The sequence below is a fragment of the Carya illinoinensis genome, chromosome 10 (genome assembly GCF_018687715.1).
Source record: "Carya illinoinensis cultivar Pawnee chromosome 10, C.illinoinensisPawnee_v1, whole genome shotgun sequence".
Taxonomy (NCBI): Eukaryota; Viridiplantae; Streptophyta; class Magnoliopsida; order Fagales; family Juglandaceae; genus Carya; species Carya illinoinensis.
The window spans coordinates 34,486,697-34,505,859 of record NC_056761.1 but is presented as its reverse complement, the minus strand read 5'-3'; the positions used below and the strand labels follow the sequence as shown (position 1 = coordinate 34,505,859).

Genomic DNA, 19,163 nt, shown 5'->3' with positions numbered 1-19,163 from the left:
CATGGAAAAACCAAATCTTTTCCCTATGGTTGTTGTGCATGCCCTCTAGGCTTTCCTCAAGTTCCAACTTCCATGCCTCTTCATCTTCTTTCTAGAAATTTTCCCCTACAATAACAAGTGTCACCACACTATCATCTCACAAAAGGGCCTTCTTGCATGTATGACACATGGCAAGAAAGAACTTTTTCCCCTAGGATAGGCATGTGCCCTAATTCCAGGGGCTCCTAATCCTAATTTCACTACAAGGCCAAATTCCACTTGGGCTTGGGCCTTCCTTAAGGCCTCATATGCTTTCTTTTCAACCAAAATTTTCTCAATGGTTATTTCTCCTCTCTTGGCCCAAATTATCATTATATAATGAAATGAATTAAAAAACTTAGCAAAAATCTTGGTCGTCACACTTAGTTGTGAGATATTCGGGGGTAGGTCGCAGTCGGCATGCAAAAGGCACACTAATGATGTCAGACCAAAGTAATATTAGATCTTACAGACAGCGCTAATTGTTGAGGCATGTTTTGTAGCCACCAACCGCAAGAATGCCCTGGTACCTACGAGGATGGAATGAAAGGTGGCTAGTGGTGGCAATGATGCCTCCGATGCCAGTCAGAATTCCAAATTTGAAGGAAGGAGTGAAAGTAAAAAAGATTGAGTGAGTAACCTGCTTTTTCTTTGTATCAAATTCCCCGCTCGTAGAGTCATGTCCCCTCAAACTATTATGTTGTTATATTTAATGAGAAAACCCCATGTCGACAACCAAATCTCCCGTAGGGATTTCTACTCGCATACCACGCCGACACATTTAATGTGACATGCTCCCTTCATGCATGGTTTGGGTTGGGGGCCCGGCCACATCTCTCCTGACCCGATCATTCCTCACTGAAGATTGGGCCAGGTTGGACTTAGTCTTGTCTTAGGCCCAGTCTTTTCTGGCCGGCCTTTGAAGAGGGAGTAATATCCCTTCCAAACATCTCCTTAACAAACACGTCTGCCCAAACCACCATAAAGGTGGAACAAATTTTTGGCATGCACGCAATAATGCATACGGGCTCTTTTTGATTTTTCTCTTCCATATATCTTCATGTTATTTTATTTTCAGGCCGACCGGTGTGGACGTGGCAGCAGGGACGTTCCCTCCTCTTTTTTCTCGTCTCATGATCTCATCTCCTTAGATCCCCACTCTTCCCCTTCCTGGTTCCTCCTGATCTGGTATTACCCTTTTTTTTTTTTTCCACATTTTACCCTTTCTATTTTTCAAATTTTGAATTCTTTTTCCCTATTCACTTTTCTCGGTGTTTATTGTATCATTTCTGTCTAGGGTTCGCTTTCCCGATCCTTGCTAGTTTTCAATGGCCGCTCCACCTGCTAGAGCTCGAGCAGATTACGATTACCTCATAAAGCTCCTCCTGATCGGTGATAGCGGTACGCTCTTTCATTTTTATCCTTCGGAATCTATAATTTCATTGATTTGGAGCGTGATCTTGATTTCATATATTAAAAAGAGAGAGAGAGAGAAAAAAAAAAAAAAACGATTCCGTTTCAGATAAGATTCGATATCTGCTCCTTTTTTGAGATAAGTTGCACAATTATCATCTATGTATTTTCAGTCCTTTTTATCTTAATCTTACATTTCAATTGTGGTCCTTTTTCTAATGGAATGGACATAGAACCTTGACATGTGGTGTGAAATGCATTTCAGATTGATTATTTGGGGAAGGCTAATTGTAAGCTAGGTGTTGTTTGTTCAATGGGCTGTTTATTAAGTATGCACTTTCGAAAACTGAGTTTGGTATTGACTCCAAAGTGCCCCTTTGGCGGAAATTTTTATAGTATTTGATTTCAGCGCAGTGTAATTAAAAGGGTGACTGAGAAGTTAGAATTAGAGCTTGAGAGATGCGTGCAGACGCTGTTGGATTGAGGATGGGTTTTGATGTGAGTCCGCCCTTAGGAAATAATTAAAAGAAGGGCATTTGTCAAGTTTTCCCAAGAATGCTAAAAATTCTGTTGTGCACTTTGTTATTTAGAGTCAGTTGATTGCGGAAATTCACTATTTTGACCTACTTCGATGCTTGCTGTGCTGATAACGGCCAAATTTTTGTTTGAATCTTTTTCTCATTGCATACATCCTTGTTTTTTTTCGAGGGTTGACTTCCATTTATTTCTTGTTCTCCGTTTAAGATATTCAATGTAAGCCACTTAGCTTTTTTTGTGGGAATAAAGGGAGATGGTCATGGAATGGCTCTCGTTTATATCTTGAATATTTCAAGTTAGGATGCTGGATAATTATAGTTGTACCATCTTATGTGACATGGCAGGCGTGGGTAAGAGTTGCCTTCTTTTGCGTTTCTCGGATGGATCATTTACCACTAGTTTTATTACAACCATTGGGTAAGTGTTTTATTCAGTTCTGTAGATATACAGAATTTTCTTTTGTTTCTCAGTAATTGGATTCTGATGTCAGTAGGTTGGATTTTCTTTGACAGAATTGATTTTAAGATAAGGACCATAGAACTTGATGGGAAACGAATTAAACTTCAAATTTGGGATACTGCTGGTCAAGAGAGGTTTCGAACAATTACAACTGGTTAGTATTTGGCATTAAAGATGATATCAGGTAGGATTGTGAATGTAATCTGATGCTATTTTTATGGTCTTAACACATTATGGGTAGTGCAGTTTCATATTGCATTTTTTTGCAGGTCATCAGAAGTTTTGAAAGACTTGATTTTGTATGTCTAAGCTGGCACAAGGACATTGTCAAAGCTCACAATTGTAGTTGTTTTCACATGTATTCAAAGTTGTTTTTGAAATACAAATATAGTATAATGATAACATTGCAGCAGGAGCTGTGTTTGCATAGATATAATAATGTTTTGAACAAAAAATAGCATTTTTGTGATATGTTTTGTTCAAAGATAATATTTGCATGGATTTAAGCAGATCTTTTTCTGTAGGCGATAAATACTTTTCTTTTTTTTATTGATCACATGTGAGTGGTGTCTGCCATGATTTTAAGTGCTAGAAGGTTGATTAACTATTCCTTTCATCTGCAGCGTACTATCGTGGAGCCATGGGTATATTGCTTGTTTATGATGTCACTGATGAGTCGTCTTTTAACAGTAATGTCTTTCTTCACTATCAATATCTGAAGATGCCCATATTGGTCCCTCTTCTGCTTTAATGCATATTTTAAATTGAATGAGTTATTTTACGTTGTATTTTAGACAGTAGTGTTGATACTTGACATCCTTCTAGAGCTTCCTATCCTCAATTAATGGTGGGCATTTTAAATGATAATTAAACTAATTTGTTTAACATTCAGACATTAGGAATTGGATTCGTAACATCGAACAACATGCTTCTGACAATGTCAACAAGATACTGGTTGGTAACAAGGCTGACATGGATGAAAGCAAAAGGGTCAGTCCTCCTCTCACTGTTTATTAGTTTGCTTGACTGGCATTGATTTCCAGTTGACAAAAACCTTATTTTCAGGCTGTTCCTACCTCAAAGGGCCAAGCTCTTGCTGATGAATATGGAATCAAGTTCTTTGAGACAGTGAGTTACATTTGTCACTTATGTTAAACTTACCGAACTAGTTGGTTTTGTCTTTCGTTCCTTTCATTTTCTTCTTTTATTTCCCCTGAAAAACCTGTGAATGGCAGAGTGCAAAGACAAATTTAAACGTGGAAGAGGTTTTCTTTTCAATAGCTAGGGATATTAAGCAAAGACTGGCAGATACTGACTCAAAGGCTGAGGTATGGTTTGAACTTTGAAGTCACAATGGTGAAAAATAGATGAAATGCAAATGGGTTTCCTTTGCACGCCTATGTTATTTTCATTTTGTGTGACTATCTGTACCTTTGTCAACAATTCACACCAAAATAAAAACCCGGCATTGAACCCATGCCCAGATGAACTAATCCTTCTGTATTTTGTTCTAATGGAATTTTACTTGTTGGATTTTTTCAGCCGCAGACGATTAAAATTAACCAACCGGATGGGGCATCAGGGGCTGCTCAAACTGCACAAAAATCAGCTTGCTGTGGATCTTAAACAAATCGTGTGGAAGATGGGGATCTCAAGGATACAATTTCAGGGCTACCATTTTGATTGGAAAAACAATATAACTATGTCTTCGGTTTGTATTGTTAGCATCTTAAGAATACGGCTCAGTTGGGTGTGAATGGTAGATCTTCGTATTTTAATTATATTATTTATTTACCATCGAAAGTATTCTTCTTATGCTTGATAGATCTAAATAACAGTTATTCGATTGGCAATCGTAATTCTGATGCTCAGAGTTGATTAGTAGCTGCCTGCCTCTTTTCTCTAGTATTTCCTCGATGTTCCTTTGAACTTATTTCAGTGACGTTGTGTTGGTAACATCACCCTCTGGTTCTTGGAAACAGGGAGGACAAGAACCGGAAATAAATTCAGTCGGGAAGAGGCGTAACATAACCCATGAGCTAAAATACCCTCCAATTAGAAATTTAGAACTTCCCATCGGTTTAAGAAGGAAAAGGCATGCATGCACACCTTTGTATCCTTGATAACTTGGAACCGAACTATGCCAGAAATCCTTCTCACTCCCCGACTATCGTGGTGGCCGCCATAGCCCAACAACTTAGCGGTGCCTTCACTGCCTTAGCTGTTGCAACACCCGATACGTTTTAATTGGTGACGATACGGCAATCCATCGAAGTTGGGGAGTACTTGAATGAAAAAGTACATGTTTAGATTGGGTTTGAATGTTAATAAGTGTTGAGGTAAGTTATGAATAATAGTAAAAAAATAAGTAAAAAATAATAATAGAATATTGAATAATAGTAAAAAGTAATGAATAATAATAAAATGTAGGTGAAAAGTAATAATAAAGTAATGAATAGTAGTGGAGTATGTTGAAGAAGAATAATGATAGGGTTACTATCTTACTACTATCCATCTACTACTCTTTTTGTATTTGATTTTTTTTAATTTTTTATTTTACTTCATCACTAAGAAAAAATTACTAATATTTACTTCCTTAATCATTAAGGATGTTAAAAAGTACTTAAAAGAAAATGATTAGAAAAAAAAAATTGAAATGAGCTTGGATAGTAGATGGGTAGTAATAAAGTAGTAATTCTATGACTAACCGTTGAAGAGTGTTGAGGTATAGGCTTGGGGAGTAATTGTAGGTTGCAGTGCAGGCTTCCTTGATTAATCCAATAGGCGTAGGGTAGAGGTTATTACATTTCAATTCACCGCACATTGGGGCGTGGCCATGCCCTACCCTTGTATATATTGCCATGACCTACTCTGCGAGAGGATGGTTCGTGACCTATTCCCTCTAGAGTTGGGGGCTCGAGCTCGCGGCGTTTGTCACGCAATCCCACTGCTGCTGAGATGCAATCCATAATCTGATACAATTATGAACAGACAACAAATCGAATTATCATGTTGGTAGACGTAATACGCACTCTGAATTTCATCATTCAGAAAAATTTGAAAGCCATAAAACCCATGCATGCATCGACCTTTTAGCTTTTACTGTACAGCTCCAACTTTAACTCTCTCTCCACCTTTTCGCTACAAAATATAAACACACGAACCACTATTCTGCAAAAGCTGAACTAAACTCTGTAAAAACACTGGACCTTATGGGTTTTTAATCAAATCGACGGCTTCAAAAAAAGATATATATGAGCGCGCATGACTAAGAGCCCAGAGTTCCAGCCACTTACAAACACTTTCCCTATTTATACTCTCACCATAAATATCAATGTATGTATAGATATCGCACCCCTGGCACCGCGCTGCATGCCTGTCCCACTTAAAATACCGGGAACACCGGCGGTTATCAGACGTCGGATGCTTGTCGGTCTTCGAGGTTGTCTGTCAAAGTCAGCGGTTAAAGATCAAACTCCACACTTTCTAACGTCTGTGGGCTGTGATCAGAGTTAACTCAAAACCTGGACGAGGCAGTGTCCACGCAGCATCGTGTACGGAGATATAGCAAAAGTTCTTCGGCTTGGATTTTGGCCGCACGCGATGATGACAAGACAGCATTTGCTGATAGTTTGTTGATGCAGAACTCGGTGGACGTGGGTGCTGTGCTGATTTCCTTGCTTCTGTTTGCAGCGTCAACTTCAACTGAGAACAGTGAATAGACGGGTCTGTGGTCTGAAAATGTGGACTCCCCTCTCAAATACAGGATTTGTTTCAGTCCTTCCCCCTTCCACAAAATCCTGTCACACCTATCAAGATCCAAACAAACCAATCATTTTTATAATCAAAATAGGTATCAATCTTCCTAATCTTACTGACTGGATAGAATAAAACCAAGTGATCAAGTTGTTCATAAGACAAAATGCACGTTCTAACTAATTTATTAAACTAAAGTTCAACTTGCATGAGGTTAGTAATAGTTATAATCGATACTAAGATTGTGTTTGGATATTGAGCTGAACTAAATTGAATTTGTTATGAATAGTAGTAAATTGAGTAGGTGTAGTGAGTTATGTGATACCCATCTAAAATGAGTTTAATTAAATGTGTTTGGATGTTAAGATAAGTTTAGTACTATATATGAAAAATTGAAAAAGATTGTGGGTCCCATATATAAAGATGTGTCGAGTTGAAAAAGTTTGTGGGTCCCACGTGAAAGAAAGTTTTGAGTTGAGACGAATTTATTCTATCCAAACAAACCAATAATTTTTTTCATCAAAATAGGTATCAATCTTTCTAATCTTACTGATCGGATAGAATAAAACCAAGTGATTAATTTATTCATAAGACAAAAATGCACGTTCTAACTAATTTATTAAACAAAAGTTCAACTTGCAAGAGGTTAGTAATAGTTATAATCGATACTAAGGCTACATTTGGATGTTGAGCTGAGTTGAACTGAATTCTTTATGAATAGTAATGAGTTAAGTAGGTGGAGTGAGTTATGTGGAGCCTATCTAAAATGAATTTAACTATTTATGTCAAAATGAATCTAAAATGTGTTTGAATGTTAAAATGAGTTTAGTACTATTTATAAAAAATTAAAATAGATCGTGGGTCCTACATATAAAGATGTATTGAGTTGAAAAAGGTTGTAAGTTTCACGTGAAAGAAAGTTTTGAGTTGAGATGAGTTTAGTAATTTAGAGTTGAGTTTTTGGATGTTGGATTCAACTTAAAATTAGATTGAACTGAGTTGATTTTAACTGAGTCTTGCAACCAAAAGGGACCTAAATTGCAAATATAGTGAATGAAGGCATCTTATGCGACGGTGATTGGTTTTGAAAAATGGTACAGATTGATGTTGTTTATAATTATGTCTTAATAACAGAAAATATTTCATAAAAAATATCTCACTCCTATTGCTTGTCTTCTCTCAAAGGATAGAACTGTACGTACTTAAAAGATATTGAAATATCGACCTCACATCTAAGTATCCAAATGGGCAGCTAGCATAGAGGTTGGATATGTTCCACCCTGATATATTCGTCACCACAAGATCAGTCCTGCTTATTTTATTATCTCTGCCTGAACAAGAATAAAAAAATCTCTCTCCCATCCACTTGTAGATAATAATATTCATGAAGCAAATAATGCCTCTCAGAAGTGGTATTAATTGTATTATGTTGACTAATTCAGTTTTGATAAATGAAATGTGTAAACAACAGGCAGTAAGAGCAAAATACTACAGACTGCAGCTTAAGTCAACCAGGACCGTGCAGTTGAGTGAAGTGACCGCAGCGCAAGAATATCTAACGATATCAATTAATTAAGGAAGCTTAATTTACACGGCTAGGCCGATCGATTGCCGGTCTTAAAGTGTCTTGTTTCGATCTTCTATGTTTTTGTTTTTTCTCTTTTGTCCGACGGATTCAACAAATCCCATAGCAAAGAGAAGGGAAAAATAAAAAATAAAAACTTCCTAGCAAAGAGAAGGAAAGGGGAAATGAAGGTTTGGGATTTTACCAGGCAGGAGTGCGTCGTTTCTCTTTAGATTTGGATGCTTGGACACCATAACTGTTAGAATTGGGGAGGTACTTGTAAGTTGGAGCGAAATATATCCTCCCCTCTTCCCACCCTTTAAATACTCGACCAGCTCTCTGTTCTATCCTTAGCTGCCAACATAATTTAATCACCACGTACGTTAGATTTGGTCAAAAACAGGCTTTGTGATGGTATATATGATGGTCTTTGAGGGTAAATTCCATTTCATATGCATCCTATAAAAATAATCCAGAGTCAAAAGGAGAGTCTATGGCTAATATGGTCAAGAATATTCAGCACACCTGATCCTTCTCTAGAAGTGCCTGCCAATCATGATTCTCTAATAGCTCATGGGTATCACCACAACCAGCTGCAAGCCGATAATTCAAATCCCCAAGCCAAATAATCTTGCTGAATAGAAAACAAAAAATGACAGTCAAATGTTTTGAAAGATATTTTTATAGGGAAAGTGGGCAGCAACTAATGCATGAAAATTTTGCCTCTAAGAAGGTCATCAGCCGGATAATTTATTTTCATTTGTTCAAAACTGTTGAAAAAGACCGATAAAGCGAAGAATAGACCTTGGCCAAAAAGGTAACCATATATGTATATATATATACATAGGTAATTAACCCGGTTGGCTCAAGTGGTAAAGGCCTTGGACTGAGGAATTTACTCCTTGAATTACTCGAAATACACTTGCGGGAAACTCCTTGTCGAGGGTCTGTGCATCCCTAAGATTAGTCGGGACATTGTTCCTGAAGACCCGGTTCCAATCAAAAAAGAAAATATAGGTAATTAGATAAATATATAACTATATGAAAATAGACTTACTCATGCTCCAATATTGTATCAGGAGGAAGTAGTTCTTCAGGACCTCTAGCCGAATGGAGAAACCTTGTTTTCTTCAAAATTTCTGCAACGTCTGTATTTCTTCTGATCTCGTGACCATCTTTCTCCCCGGAGGTCAAGTGGGTGCACACAAAGCAAAATGTCGTTTGGTACAATGTCATGCTGATTGATATTGAGCCCTATTAACAACAAAAAATAAGGATATCAAAAGGACAGTCTGTAGAAATGAAAATCAGACAACTTTCTGAGATTTCAATATAAATCGAAACATTATATAATTTAACGTAACTGCCATACTAATGCAGGAGATTTCTCTCCACTAAGAAATTTTGCCGACTTCTCACAAGTCTAGAATTACTTGCGACATTCCTCACTCCGGTTCACTAACAAATGGCTTCTTTAAGATAAAGCAGATAGCTAACTCATACGTATTTGTTCAATAACGCAAAAACCTACTTCATGCATATTTCACTTTCAATTGAAGTTCTCAAATTCTTACGCCTGTCATAAATGTCTGTCTGCCTCTGCATAGGTAGGTGAAAAAGAATTTAAATAGCTAACCTTGTTCCCAAGATATCCCATAAGGCCTCTGCCGACGCAGGAGACCTTCGTGTTTCGAACGTGCTTGTAAAGGTCCGTTCGAACCCACACGCACAAGAAGATTCCAACCATCTGCTTGCTCGCCGCCAGACAGAAACGTCGCTGAGGGGGACTGTTTCGTCTCCCCGACCTGAAAGTTGAGGAAGGCAAGAGACCCTCCCCATACCTTCCATTCGAATTTGAGTTCACCATTTTATGGAAGTCCTCTTTCTCAAGTTCGTCTTCTAAGTAAAGCAAGTCTGAGAAGCTGACTCTTGGTTTCAAGCTCCCACGCTGGTCACCTTGCGGCGTATGCTCCGAGCCTGATCCATTGTTGTTACATTGGGAAAGCTCGGGGTCATTCTGGGTGTCATTCAAAACTTGTCGAATCAAGGAAAGCCATTTTGTAGCTGGACCGTAGTCTTCTGCGCCCAATACGTTCCCCGCATTTAGAGGGACGATTTCTTGGAACCTAGTTTAACCAAAAAAACAGAAAGAAACGACCTAAAGATCTTGTTTAAGAATTGCTAGATATACAAAAGTCTCTATCAAAACAAATGTATAAATTAAAGTAGTTTGATCTGATAGGCTGATATCTTTTATAATAATCAGTATTTTATAATTTAATCTATTATAATAAAGAATAATACTAGGCATCCCGCTCGGATCGGTATTTTTTTTCTTTTTCTTAATGATTAAGAAAAAATTGTTTAATATTATTGTAAATTTTATATTTTTTTAAATATTTAAAAGTATTAAAAAATAACATAAAAAAAAAACAAAGATATTTTTTAAGTCTAGCGGGAGCTCCTAGCAGTGGCTCTAGCAAGCCCCTATAATAAATTAACTCATTTTTTAATTTTTTTTATAATTTTACAGACCAAGTATATATCTAAAAATAAGATTAGGAGAGGTTTGGACGGTGAATTGAATTGAGATAAAACAAGATAGAAAATTAAAAGTTAAATAAAATATTGTTAGACTATAATTTTTTAATATAATTTTTATTTTAAAATTTGAAAAAGTTAAATTATCTATTATATTTTATTTAAAAGTTTCAAAAAATTATAATGATTAATTAATATGAGAAGAATTGAGAATATTTTAAATCTGAACAAGGCCCAAGAGTATCTCAAGTGATCTATAAATAGTAATAAAAATAATAATAAATAGTTTATTAATAATAATAAAATAGTTTAAAAATAAGAGAATAGTTGTATTTTTAAACAACTAAAAGAACTCTGCTTGGTCCCCTGACTAGAACGCTTGGGTTGAAGACCGGGCATGGCTCTTGGGCGCTCGTTAATAATAAACAGTAGCTGTATTCCGTTTCAGTAACGCTGCTCAACTTTTTCAATCTCTACACATAATATCTTTTAAAAATTTTTAATTTTTAATTTTTTTTAATTTTTTTGAATTTATTTATTTTTAAATTAGTTGAATTATTTATTATTTATATGTTAAATATCTGATAAAAGAAAAAAATAATAAAAATTAAAAAAAAATGCGATGCGTAGAGATTGTGTAGCTTGAAATGTCAAGGCTACTGCCAAGAGCATGTGACTCACATGGCATAAGACCCAACCTCCATAAGAGAGGTCTTGGGTTTGATCCCCCTCCCCAATCCCCAATATCAAAAAAAAAAAAAAAAAAAAATGTCAAGGCTGCTCAATCCCTATTCATCAAGTCAAATTTGTGTAACGATGAAACTATTTAAAAAGTTGTTTGAATAGTAAGATAGGATGAGATGATTTCAAATAAAAATTGAATAAAATATTATTATTTAATATTATTATTTTTTTGAGATTTGGAAAAAATTGAATTAAAATTAAAAAAAAATTGAATTTTTTATTATATTTTATATATAAATTTAAGAAAATTGTAATAGTAAAAAAGAAAAGCTAATATGCCTCCTAAAGCATACCGCTCCATTTGACCACTCTGATTTTTTTTTAACTTAATGATTAAAAAAGTAATTTTAAGTGCATTTATATATATTTTTAAAATATTTAAATATATTAAAAGATCTAAAAAGAAAAAAAAAAAAATAACAAGTGGTATGATTGAGTAGTCTACTCTAAATGACAGAGTAACCCGACTCATAATAAAATAAGATATAATGAGATGATTTTCAATCCAGAAGACTATTAAATTATTGTTGGAATTAAAAAATTAACACAAAAACAAATATATTGAATTATCTTCTGTATATCATAATATATCTCTTTCTCATGGCTCAGATTTAAATAAAAACTAAATTTTCTTGCTCTTTCAGGAATACACAAGATGCCAATAATGGCAACGGTAGGTGAGGAAATTTATGGGAAAAGACAGGACTGTTCTCCAAGCAAGTTACTACAGAGTCCTATGGGAAGGCAGAGACGGAACACAAAACTAACAATGCTTATGATAGATGCTTGGGCTGATGTCTGCCTGCCTGTCTTGTTATGGTTAAAAAAGACAAAAGCAAAAATTGCATTACCCAATAACGTAGATCTCAGCTGATGGGGTGGACCTCAGCCAATCTCTCAAGTTCAACTCCTCTTGTGGCGATTTCCCTCCTACATTCCATGTCCCCACGAACATCCTACACAACCCCCAACAATTCCCATTCATTATTCAAAAGACATCAAGGTACCCAGATAGATATAATCCAACGTTAATTTCTCCTTTACCTGGGGTTTAATGGTTCTGTGGCAACTGCTACTTCCGGCTCAACTCCTGGCCCATTGTTTGCTCCCATCAAACAGACTTCTAACAAAACAAACAGAGAATCAAGGGGCGGCCTTTGAAGTCTATCCCGATTCCCGATTATCCCCAAGTCATAACCCTTTCCCCACGCCCAATCATATTAATCCAGCCATTGATGGCTCTGTAAAAGACCACAGCAGCACGAAATGATAAAAAGTGTCACTGCACAGTAAAATACCTGGAAAATCGTTCGGAACGACGACGCAGCAGTCCTGGTCCGCACAGCAGCTATACGTCCTCTTCCTCATCTCCGTTTTATCTGAATTGGCTAACGACTTCTTAATCCGAAACCAGAAACATGGAGGATATGAATCGTAGACGTCTGTGAAAACATTTAAAAAATAAATCTTTGTATATATATATACACATATATTTACTCAAAAACTCGAAATTGAGTTACCTTTTAACGAATAACTATCGGAGTGGAACTCTTCCCGTCTGCTCTGTATATTCAGCCATTTTCTCACGACGATTTTCGGCCACGAAGACTGCTGTAAAACATTTTCCTGTTTTAGTATGCCGATATATTGCCGGCAAAACGATGTCATAGATAGAGATAAATTCCGTACCTTGGAGATCCGCCTACGTTCAGTTCTCATTGAGCCAAGGTGCAATCGCTGATTCACTGTGACTGAAACGGAATCAAAATCGCCCCTAATCAAAGAACTAGTCTCTGAAACGAGAGCGTGATCCCAATGTAGATTAGAACAAATCCAGGATTTATAAGACAAGATATTTTCGCGAAAAAATCAATTGAATACTGGAAGTCTCCATTAAAAACAAAATGGGTGACTAATCAAACACAAGAGGGTTTGCGAAAGCATATTTTTATTGAGATTTTTCCGGGTAAGAGAAAACAAGTAATATTTAGATAGACGGCAATATAAAAGACCCAGTTGCAGGGAAAACGGAGACAGCTTGTGAGAGTAATAAAAAGTGGGAAAAAAGGAAAAAAGAAAAGAAATGTTCTGAATATAATATAGAAGAAAGAGAGAGAAGTCGCCAGGTTCATCCTTTGGCCGGGGAGTTTTTCTTGACAAGCATCAGTTTTGCCTCTTTACAGAGAGGAAGACAGAGCGAAAGATGAAGGATTAAACTACCAAAAGAAGGGGGAGTTTTTCCTTTCTTTTAAGATCTTTTAGCCAAGGAAAAAATTTCGGTAAAAAAGATCACCTTTTCGAGTTTCTTCGACACACAGAAATTACTACTGTCAAGCAACAAGTATATGAAACTAGGACGTTGAAAACCTAAAAGAAACAGAAAGCAGATCAAAATGCCGCTGTTTATTTAACCATTTCAGAGATAATCGATTCGAAGTGAGATATACGCAGCAAAAAGACTGAGATCTTGATGATGTTGGTTAACCAGTCTGGATGTAAACAAAACAGAGTAACATCCATTGAACGAAAATGAAACGGAAAGCCATTCATCAGTCCGAACACAAAGATCAAAGAAAAAGGAGAAAAGACAGTTCATAAAAGAAAAGCGGGACAATGAAACAGAGAAATAGCGAACGTAGTATAATCTTTTTCCGGAACAGGGGGTCAACGACATTGCTAATTAGGGATGAATTTAAGAAACTTCAGTGAAAAAGAAAGATACAATCAAGACTGGCAAAAAGCAGCAATTATTACACAGATGATATATAGTGAGAGCACAGACGTCAAAGAAACCCAGAATAAGTTCAACGGGAAGAAATGCAGAGATTCGCATCGACTTACACGAATCGACAAGAGACGTACAGAGATGGGAAGAATTTACAGAGAAGGATCGAAGCATCCGAGTGATATTGAAAAGGCACACTTCTGCTGGATGTGTTTCTGTAACCCTCTCTTGGTGGCGGAACAGAAGATTAAAATGCAGAGCAAATTATGTGGGGTCGTTCCTCGTCAAAGGTAAAAAAAAGTTGTTGGTCCTCAAATTTGTAAGCGTGAGAATATCTACAGTGCATAGTGTAGACCAAAAGAAAAAAAGTTTTGCTATATATAAAAAAAAAGTCGCGTACTAATCTGTGTATTAATATTGATTCATTCGTACTTAAATTTTAAATTAATATTATTTTAATAAAATCTACCTTTTATCCAATCACAATAAATTAGTGTACATATAAATGCATAATTATGCTTATAACTAGATTTTTCTAAAGAAAAAATGATGGAAAGCGTCGAACTTGAACACATATTTGAGATCAGAGGAGATTTGAAACTCAAGTTCTTTTCGGTAGGGTTTTTTTTTTTTTTTTGTAAAATTGAAGAGATTGAGGTGCTTTTTCAAATAATTAAGAGGTATTTTTGGAATATGAGGATTGGGTACTCTAGTATTTATTTTTTGAGTTTTGTTATGTACAAGTAAAGTTGTGTATTAATCTGCGTATCAATTCTGATTTTTTCATATTTAAAATTTAAATTAGTACTGTTTTTAATAAAATTTAATTTTTGACCAATCACATTAGATTGGTGCACATATTAGTGCACACTTATACTTGCAACTAAAATTTTCTTTATTTTTTGGTATGGTGAAAATATCCAATAATTTTCTAGTACTTTATGTTTCATATATGGTGATTGTAGGTTTGAGTATTGAGAAGTGTTGAAGAGAGTTGTAAATAGTAATAAAAAGTAGGTGAAAAGTAATAATAAAATAATAAATAATAATAAAAAGTAGGTAAAAAGTAAAGAATATTAGTAAAAGTAGGTAAAAAGTAATAATAAAATAAAATATATTAAAAAACATAATATTTAAATGATATTAAGAAAAAACAAATAAACTAATATATAGTATATTGTAAAAATCAGTATTTAAAATTAGAAAAAATAAGTTTCAATGATATATTTTAAAGAATAAGATAAATAAATATTAGAAATCCACCTATAATCGGTAATAAATTTGGTAATTACATTGAAAGTTTTTTAAAGTATTTTTTAGTGTATTTAAAAAATAAAAAAATAAAAAATACCATACTAAAATATGAACAAACATAAATTCTAAAAAAATAGAAAATACGTTAGAAAATGTGGGAAGGATCACTTTCCTTCGTATAATGGAACCAGGTCTCATAGGGAGATTTGGGAATGGTCTCGAGAGATATAAGATAAAAATTTTATAAATAATAGTCAATAATTTATTAATAATAGTGAGGTAGATTGGGTTTAATATTTTTTGGGTATTGGAAAAAGGAAAAAAAGTTGACTAAAAAATATTATAAAAATTTAATTTTATAATATTATTTTTATTTAGAAATTTAAAAAAGTTGTAATTATTTTTTATTTAAAAATTTAAAAATATTATAATGATTAGTTTGAAAAAATTATAATAATTATTTTAAAAAATTTATATTTGAATTATATTTAAAAATACGAAAAGATGAGATAAAATAATATAAAATAAAAAGACGGTGCTATTTTGCTGTTTAGAGTGTACCGCTCATTTTGACCGCATACACATTTTTTATTAAAGAAAGTATATTAAAGACTTATTGTCTCAGAGTAACATGTTGTGAGCAAAACCGATTACTTCTCCTATGGAAGATTCTTTGAAACTGTCCCAATTTGACTCACCAAGCTTTGTTGATGTTACTCTTTTTCGGAGTATTGTTGGAGGTTGCAGTATTTGTCACTCACTAGACCAAACATTTCATTTGTGGTAAATAAGGTGTGTCAATTCATGCAAATACCAAAATTGCCCAATTGGATTGCAGTGAAGAGAATACTACGATATTTAAAAGGCACCATTAACCATGACCTGTTCTTCTCCTCTCAATCTCCAAGCCTTCTCAATTAGGCTGGCTGTCTAGATGATAGAAGGTCAACAGGTGGCTATTGTATCTACATGGGCAAACACCTCATCTCATGGAGCTCTAAGAAGTAAAGAATTGTAGCACGATTAAGTATAGAAGCGGAATACAAATCTGTAACTTTCTTGGTAGCTAAAATTATTTCGGTCCAAACTCTTATTTCAAAACTTGGCTTACCTCTAACTCAAGCTCAAACACTATGGTGTGACAACATTTGCGCCATTAACTTGGCTGCCAATCCCGTTTATCACTCACAGACAAAGCATATTGATATAGATTTTCACTTTGTTATAGACCGAGTTGTAGCAAAGACATTAAACATTTCATTCATAAGCTCTAAGGATCAAGTGGCTGATAATTTTACAAAACCATTGGTGGCTGACATATTTTTCAAACTAAGGACGAGTCTCAATGTTGTTGACACTCCCTTGAACTCGAGATGCCGTATTAACATAGAGAATATTGATATATCATCCAAGGCCATTGTAGTGGAACCATAGGAAATTTATTAGTATTTTCTCTCAAGTTTTGTAATTATTTTTTATTCTTTTAGATGTTGTACAAACTGTATATAAATAGCACCACTAATAAAATGCAAAATATGATGGAATTCATTCAAACATGTGATCTCTGATATTCCATTATTAGGTACAATTCCATGTTAATAATATTATTTGGTCATTTGAAACTTACACACCATGTTATATCACTTGATTTATTAAAAAAAAAAAATTAAAAATACAAACAGAAAATAGGTAGATGGAGCCTATTTTTAAGACGTTTTTTTGATTTGAATATATTTTTTTGTAATTTTTTTTAAATAAACCACGTGGCACTTAGAGGTACGTTAAGAGGGTTATCTGAGTGGTAAGTTTTAGATAACCAGGTTGCTTTACTCATTCCATTACTACATAATAGAATCATATCCCAATTAAGTTTCTTAAAACACCCTTTATCAGGGGTGGTGTAGAGGAGATGAAACCTCCATCAACTAGGGGGGTCTTCGACCATAGTAGAGTGGTTGCAATCCACACATGGGAGGTGGTGTGTGAGGCTCAAACAAAACAAGATGGAGTCACTATATCTTCCCCTATGCAATGCATCCAATGAAAATTTAGGTGTAGTTTAGATAGTGAAATAAAACAAGATGATTTTAGATGAAAATTAAAAGTTGGATAAAATATTGTTAAATATTATTTTTAATATTATTATTGTTTTAAGATTTAAAAAAGTTAAATGAGTAATACTACATACAGTCGTGGAGTGCACAAGCGTCATGCAATTGTTTTAAAAAAGAGTAAGGTCTATTATTGAAAAATTAATTTCTTTTTATGTAAATTTCATATTTATTCACTTTTTCAAAATGATTACACAACGCTTGGACACTTACGATTGTAAATATCATTTTTCAGATTATAAATCTTTAGTTTTGGTTTAAAATTTTTGTTTTCTTTTCTAAAAATATATGGATCGTGTGCTATTTCAAAGCCAAACTTTATTCGAATATTCTTTCCTTATTAATTATTAGGGAAAGATTAGAACAAGAATAAGGTATTCTTTAGATAATGAGTTGAGATGTGATGAGTTGAGATGAATGATAAAAATTGAATAAAATATTATTTTTTAATATTATTATTATTTTAAAATTTTAAAAAAATTTAAATTATTTATTATATTTTATATAAAAATTTAAAAAAATTATAATAATAAAATGAAATGAAATAATTCATACGCTCGCGATGACTTTGTTAATATGACTTTTCCACGATAAATACTTACCAGGAGTCGTGACATAAACACGATGAGGCTCATCGACAACGGGTCCTCTAAAAATTTGCATCCGTGATCCACCTGATTTTATATTACTCATATGAAAGGTAGGGTTTTTTTTTTGGCCGCATATGCCATGTATTGATAAAAATTAAAAAGGTAGTTACTGGGTAAGGTGTGGATTTTGCGTCTGCATTTCAGCTCTCTAACTTTCTATGCTAATTAAGATCACTTGCCTTTTGATTTGATTGTATATGAGAAAGTATCTGATCTCAAAGATCTTATTCAAAACTAGGATGTCACCGCCCCATTACAACAAAAATACTTTTTTTTACGAAGTTTCTATTTTTTTTTTTAAAAAAATTAATTTAAGAAGGACCTTTATGTTGTAGTGATCATGTACGGACTTAGACGAGAGATATAAGACATGGTTAATTATATATGAGTCAGTGTCATGTTACATACAGTCATGAAGTGTGTAAATGCAGTGCAATCGCTTTGAAAAAGAGTGAGGTTCACGATTAAAAAATTATTTTTTTATGTGAGTTCTGTATTAATTTATTTTTTTCAAAAAGACTACACGACATTTACTCAACTATGACTATAAATATTATTTCTCATTATATATATATGGTGGTGTTAGTGTGCTGCCCGGCTTTGGGGTGTTCACTAGTATAAATTTTATTTTTTATTTTTTATATTTTTTAAAAATTAAAAAATACACTAATATATTAAAAGTCATTTTTTTAACCATTAAGTAAAAAATTTGTTTTTTAAAAAAAAAAAAATTAAAATATATGAGCGGTTAAAATGAGAGAATAAACTCATGAAGCACACTACATTTTATGGTTACGTATTAAAACATATTAATTATATCAGTGATGTCATGAAGGGTACCGTCTTGCAAATAAAAATACCTATTAAATTTCATGCAACTATGACGATAGTTTACTTAGAAAGATAACGTTCTCGTGATCATTATGGTTACGTAAACTTAGGGTCTTACTTCCACTATAATTTAATGAATATATAAATGAAATACGTCGATTTAAAAAGTTTATAACTGGACGAGGTTAGGACCAAATATAATCGGAATAGGTTGACACTGTCAAACAATGAAGCGGGGATGGGCGGTAAGATGAGAATTTTTAATTTTAGATAAAAGTTGAATAAAATATTATTTTTTAATATTATCATTGTTTTGGACTTTAAAAAAGTTGAATTGATATTTGAAAAAGTTGAATTATTTATTATATTTTATGTGAAAATTTAAAAAAATTGTAATGATGAGATGAGAATTATTTTAACTGCCAAACCTACCCCATATTAATTGCAATCTTTTTATAGTATTTGATTGGGATCATGAGAACTCGCGTGGAACTAAGTTTTGGCACCCAAACCACAAAGTTCATTTTATTAGGGGAATGATGTGTATGGTGTTAGTAACT

General features: G+C 34.0%; 2 protein-coding genes across 7 annotated transcripts; one reads left to right on the top strand and one right to left on the bottom strand.

Annotated features, from left to right (window-relative positions):
- Window positions 1-1,031: 1,031 nt before the first annotated feature.
- LOC122279131 (ras-related protein RABE1c-like) lies at window positions 1,032-4,311 on the top strand. Of its 2 annotated transcripts, XM_043089503.1 has the most exons (9): window positions 1,035-1,206; window positions 1,316-1,419; window positions 2,313-2,385; window positions 2,481-2,581; window positions 3,051-3,116; window positions 3,320-3,417; window positions 3,493-3,555; window positions 3,663-3,755; window positions 3,970-4,311. In XM_043089503.1, exons 2-9 carry the CDS (start codon window positions 1,347-1,349, stop codon window positions 4,051-4,053), a joined length of 651 nt encoding a protein of 216 aa, XP_042945437.1. In that variant the 5' UTR covers window positions 1,035-1,206; window positions 1,316-1,346; the 3' UTR covers window positions 4,054-4,311. The 2 variants fall into 2 exon arrangements, with proteins under 2 accessions (XP_042945438.1, XP_042945437.1); XM_043089504.1 differs by lacking the exon at window positions 3,051-3,116 and having other exon boundaries at window positions 1,032-1,206.
- Window positions 4,312-5,456: 1,145 nt separating this feature from the next.
- LOC122278743 (type I inositol polyphosphate 5-phosphatase 8-like) lies at window positions 5,457-14,046 on the bottom strand. Of its 5 annotated transcripts, none has more exons than XM_043088931.1 (12): window positions 13,874-14,046; window positions 12,722-12,825; window positions 12,553-12,643; window positions 12,331-12,474; window positions 12,077-12,155; window positions 11,884-11,988; window positions 9,384-9,873; window positions 8,805-9,001; window positions 8,273-8,381; window positions 7,953-8,101; window positions 5,952-6,236; window positions 5,457-5,874 (listed from the first exon to the last, which is right to left on the bottom strand). In XM_043088931.1, exons 2-12 carry the CDS (start codon window positions 12,749-12,751, stop codon window positions 5,739-5,741), a joined length of 1,815 nt encoding a protein of 604 aa, XP_042944865.1. In that variant the 5' UTR covers window positions 12,752-12,825; window positions 13,874-14,046; the 3' UTR covers window positions 5,457-5,738. The 5 variants fall into 5 exon arrangements, with proteins under 5 accessions (XP_042944865.1, XP_042944867.1, XP_042944868.1 ...); XM_043088933.1 differs by having other exon boundaries at window positions 12,077-12,152; XM_043088934.1 differs by having other exon boundaries at window positions 12,553-12,640.
- Between the last annotated feature and the right edge of the window lie 5,117 nt (window positions 14,047-19,163).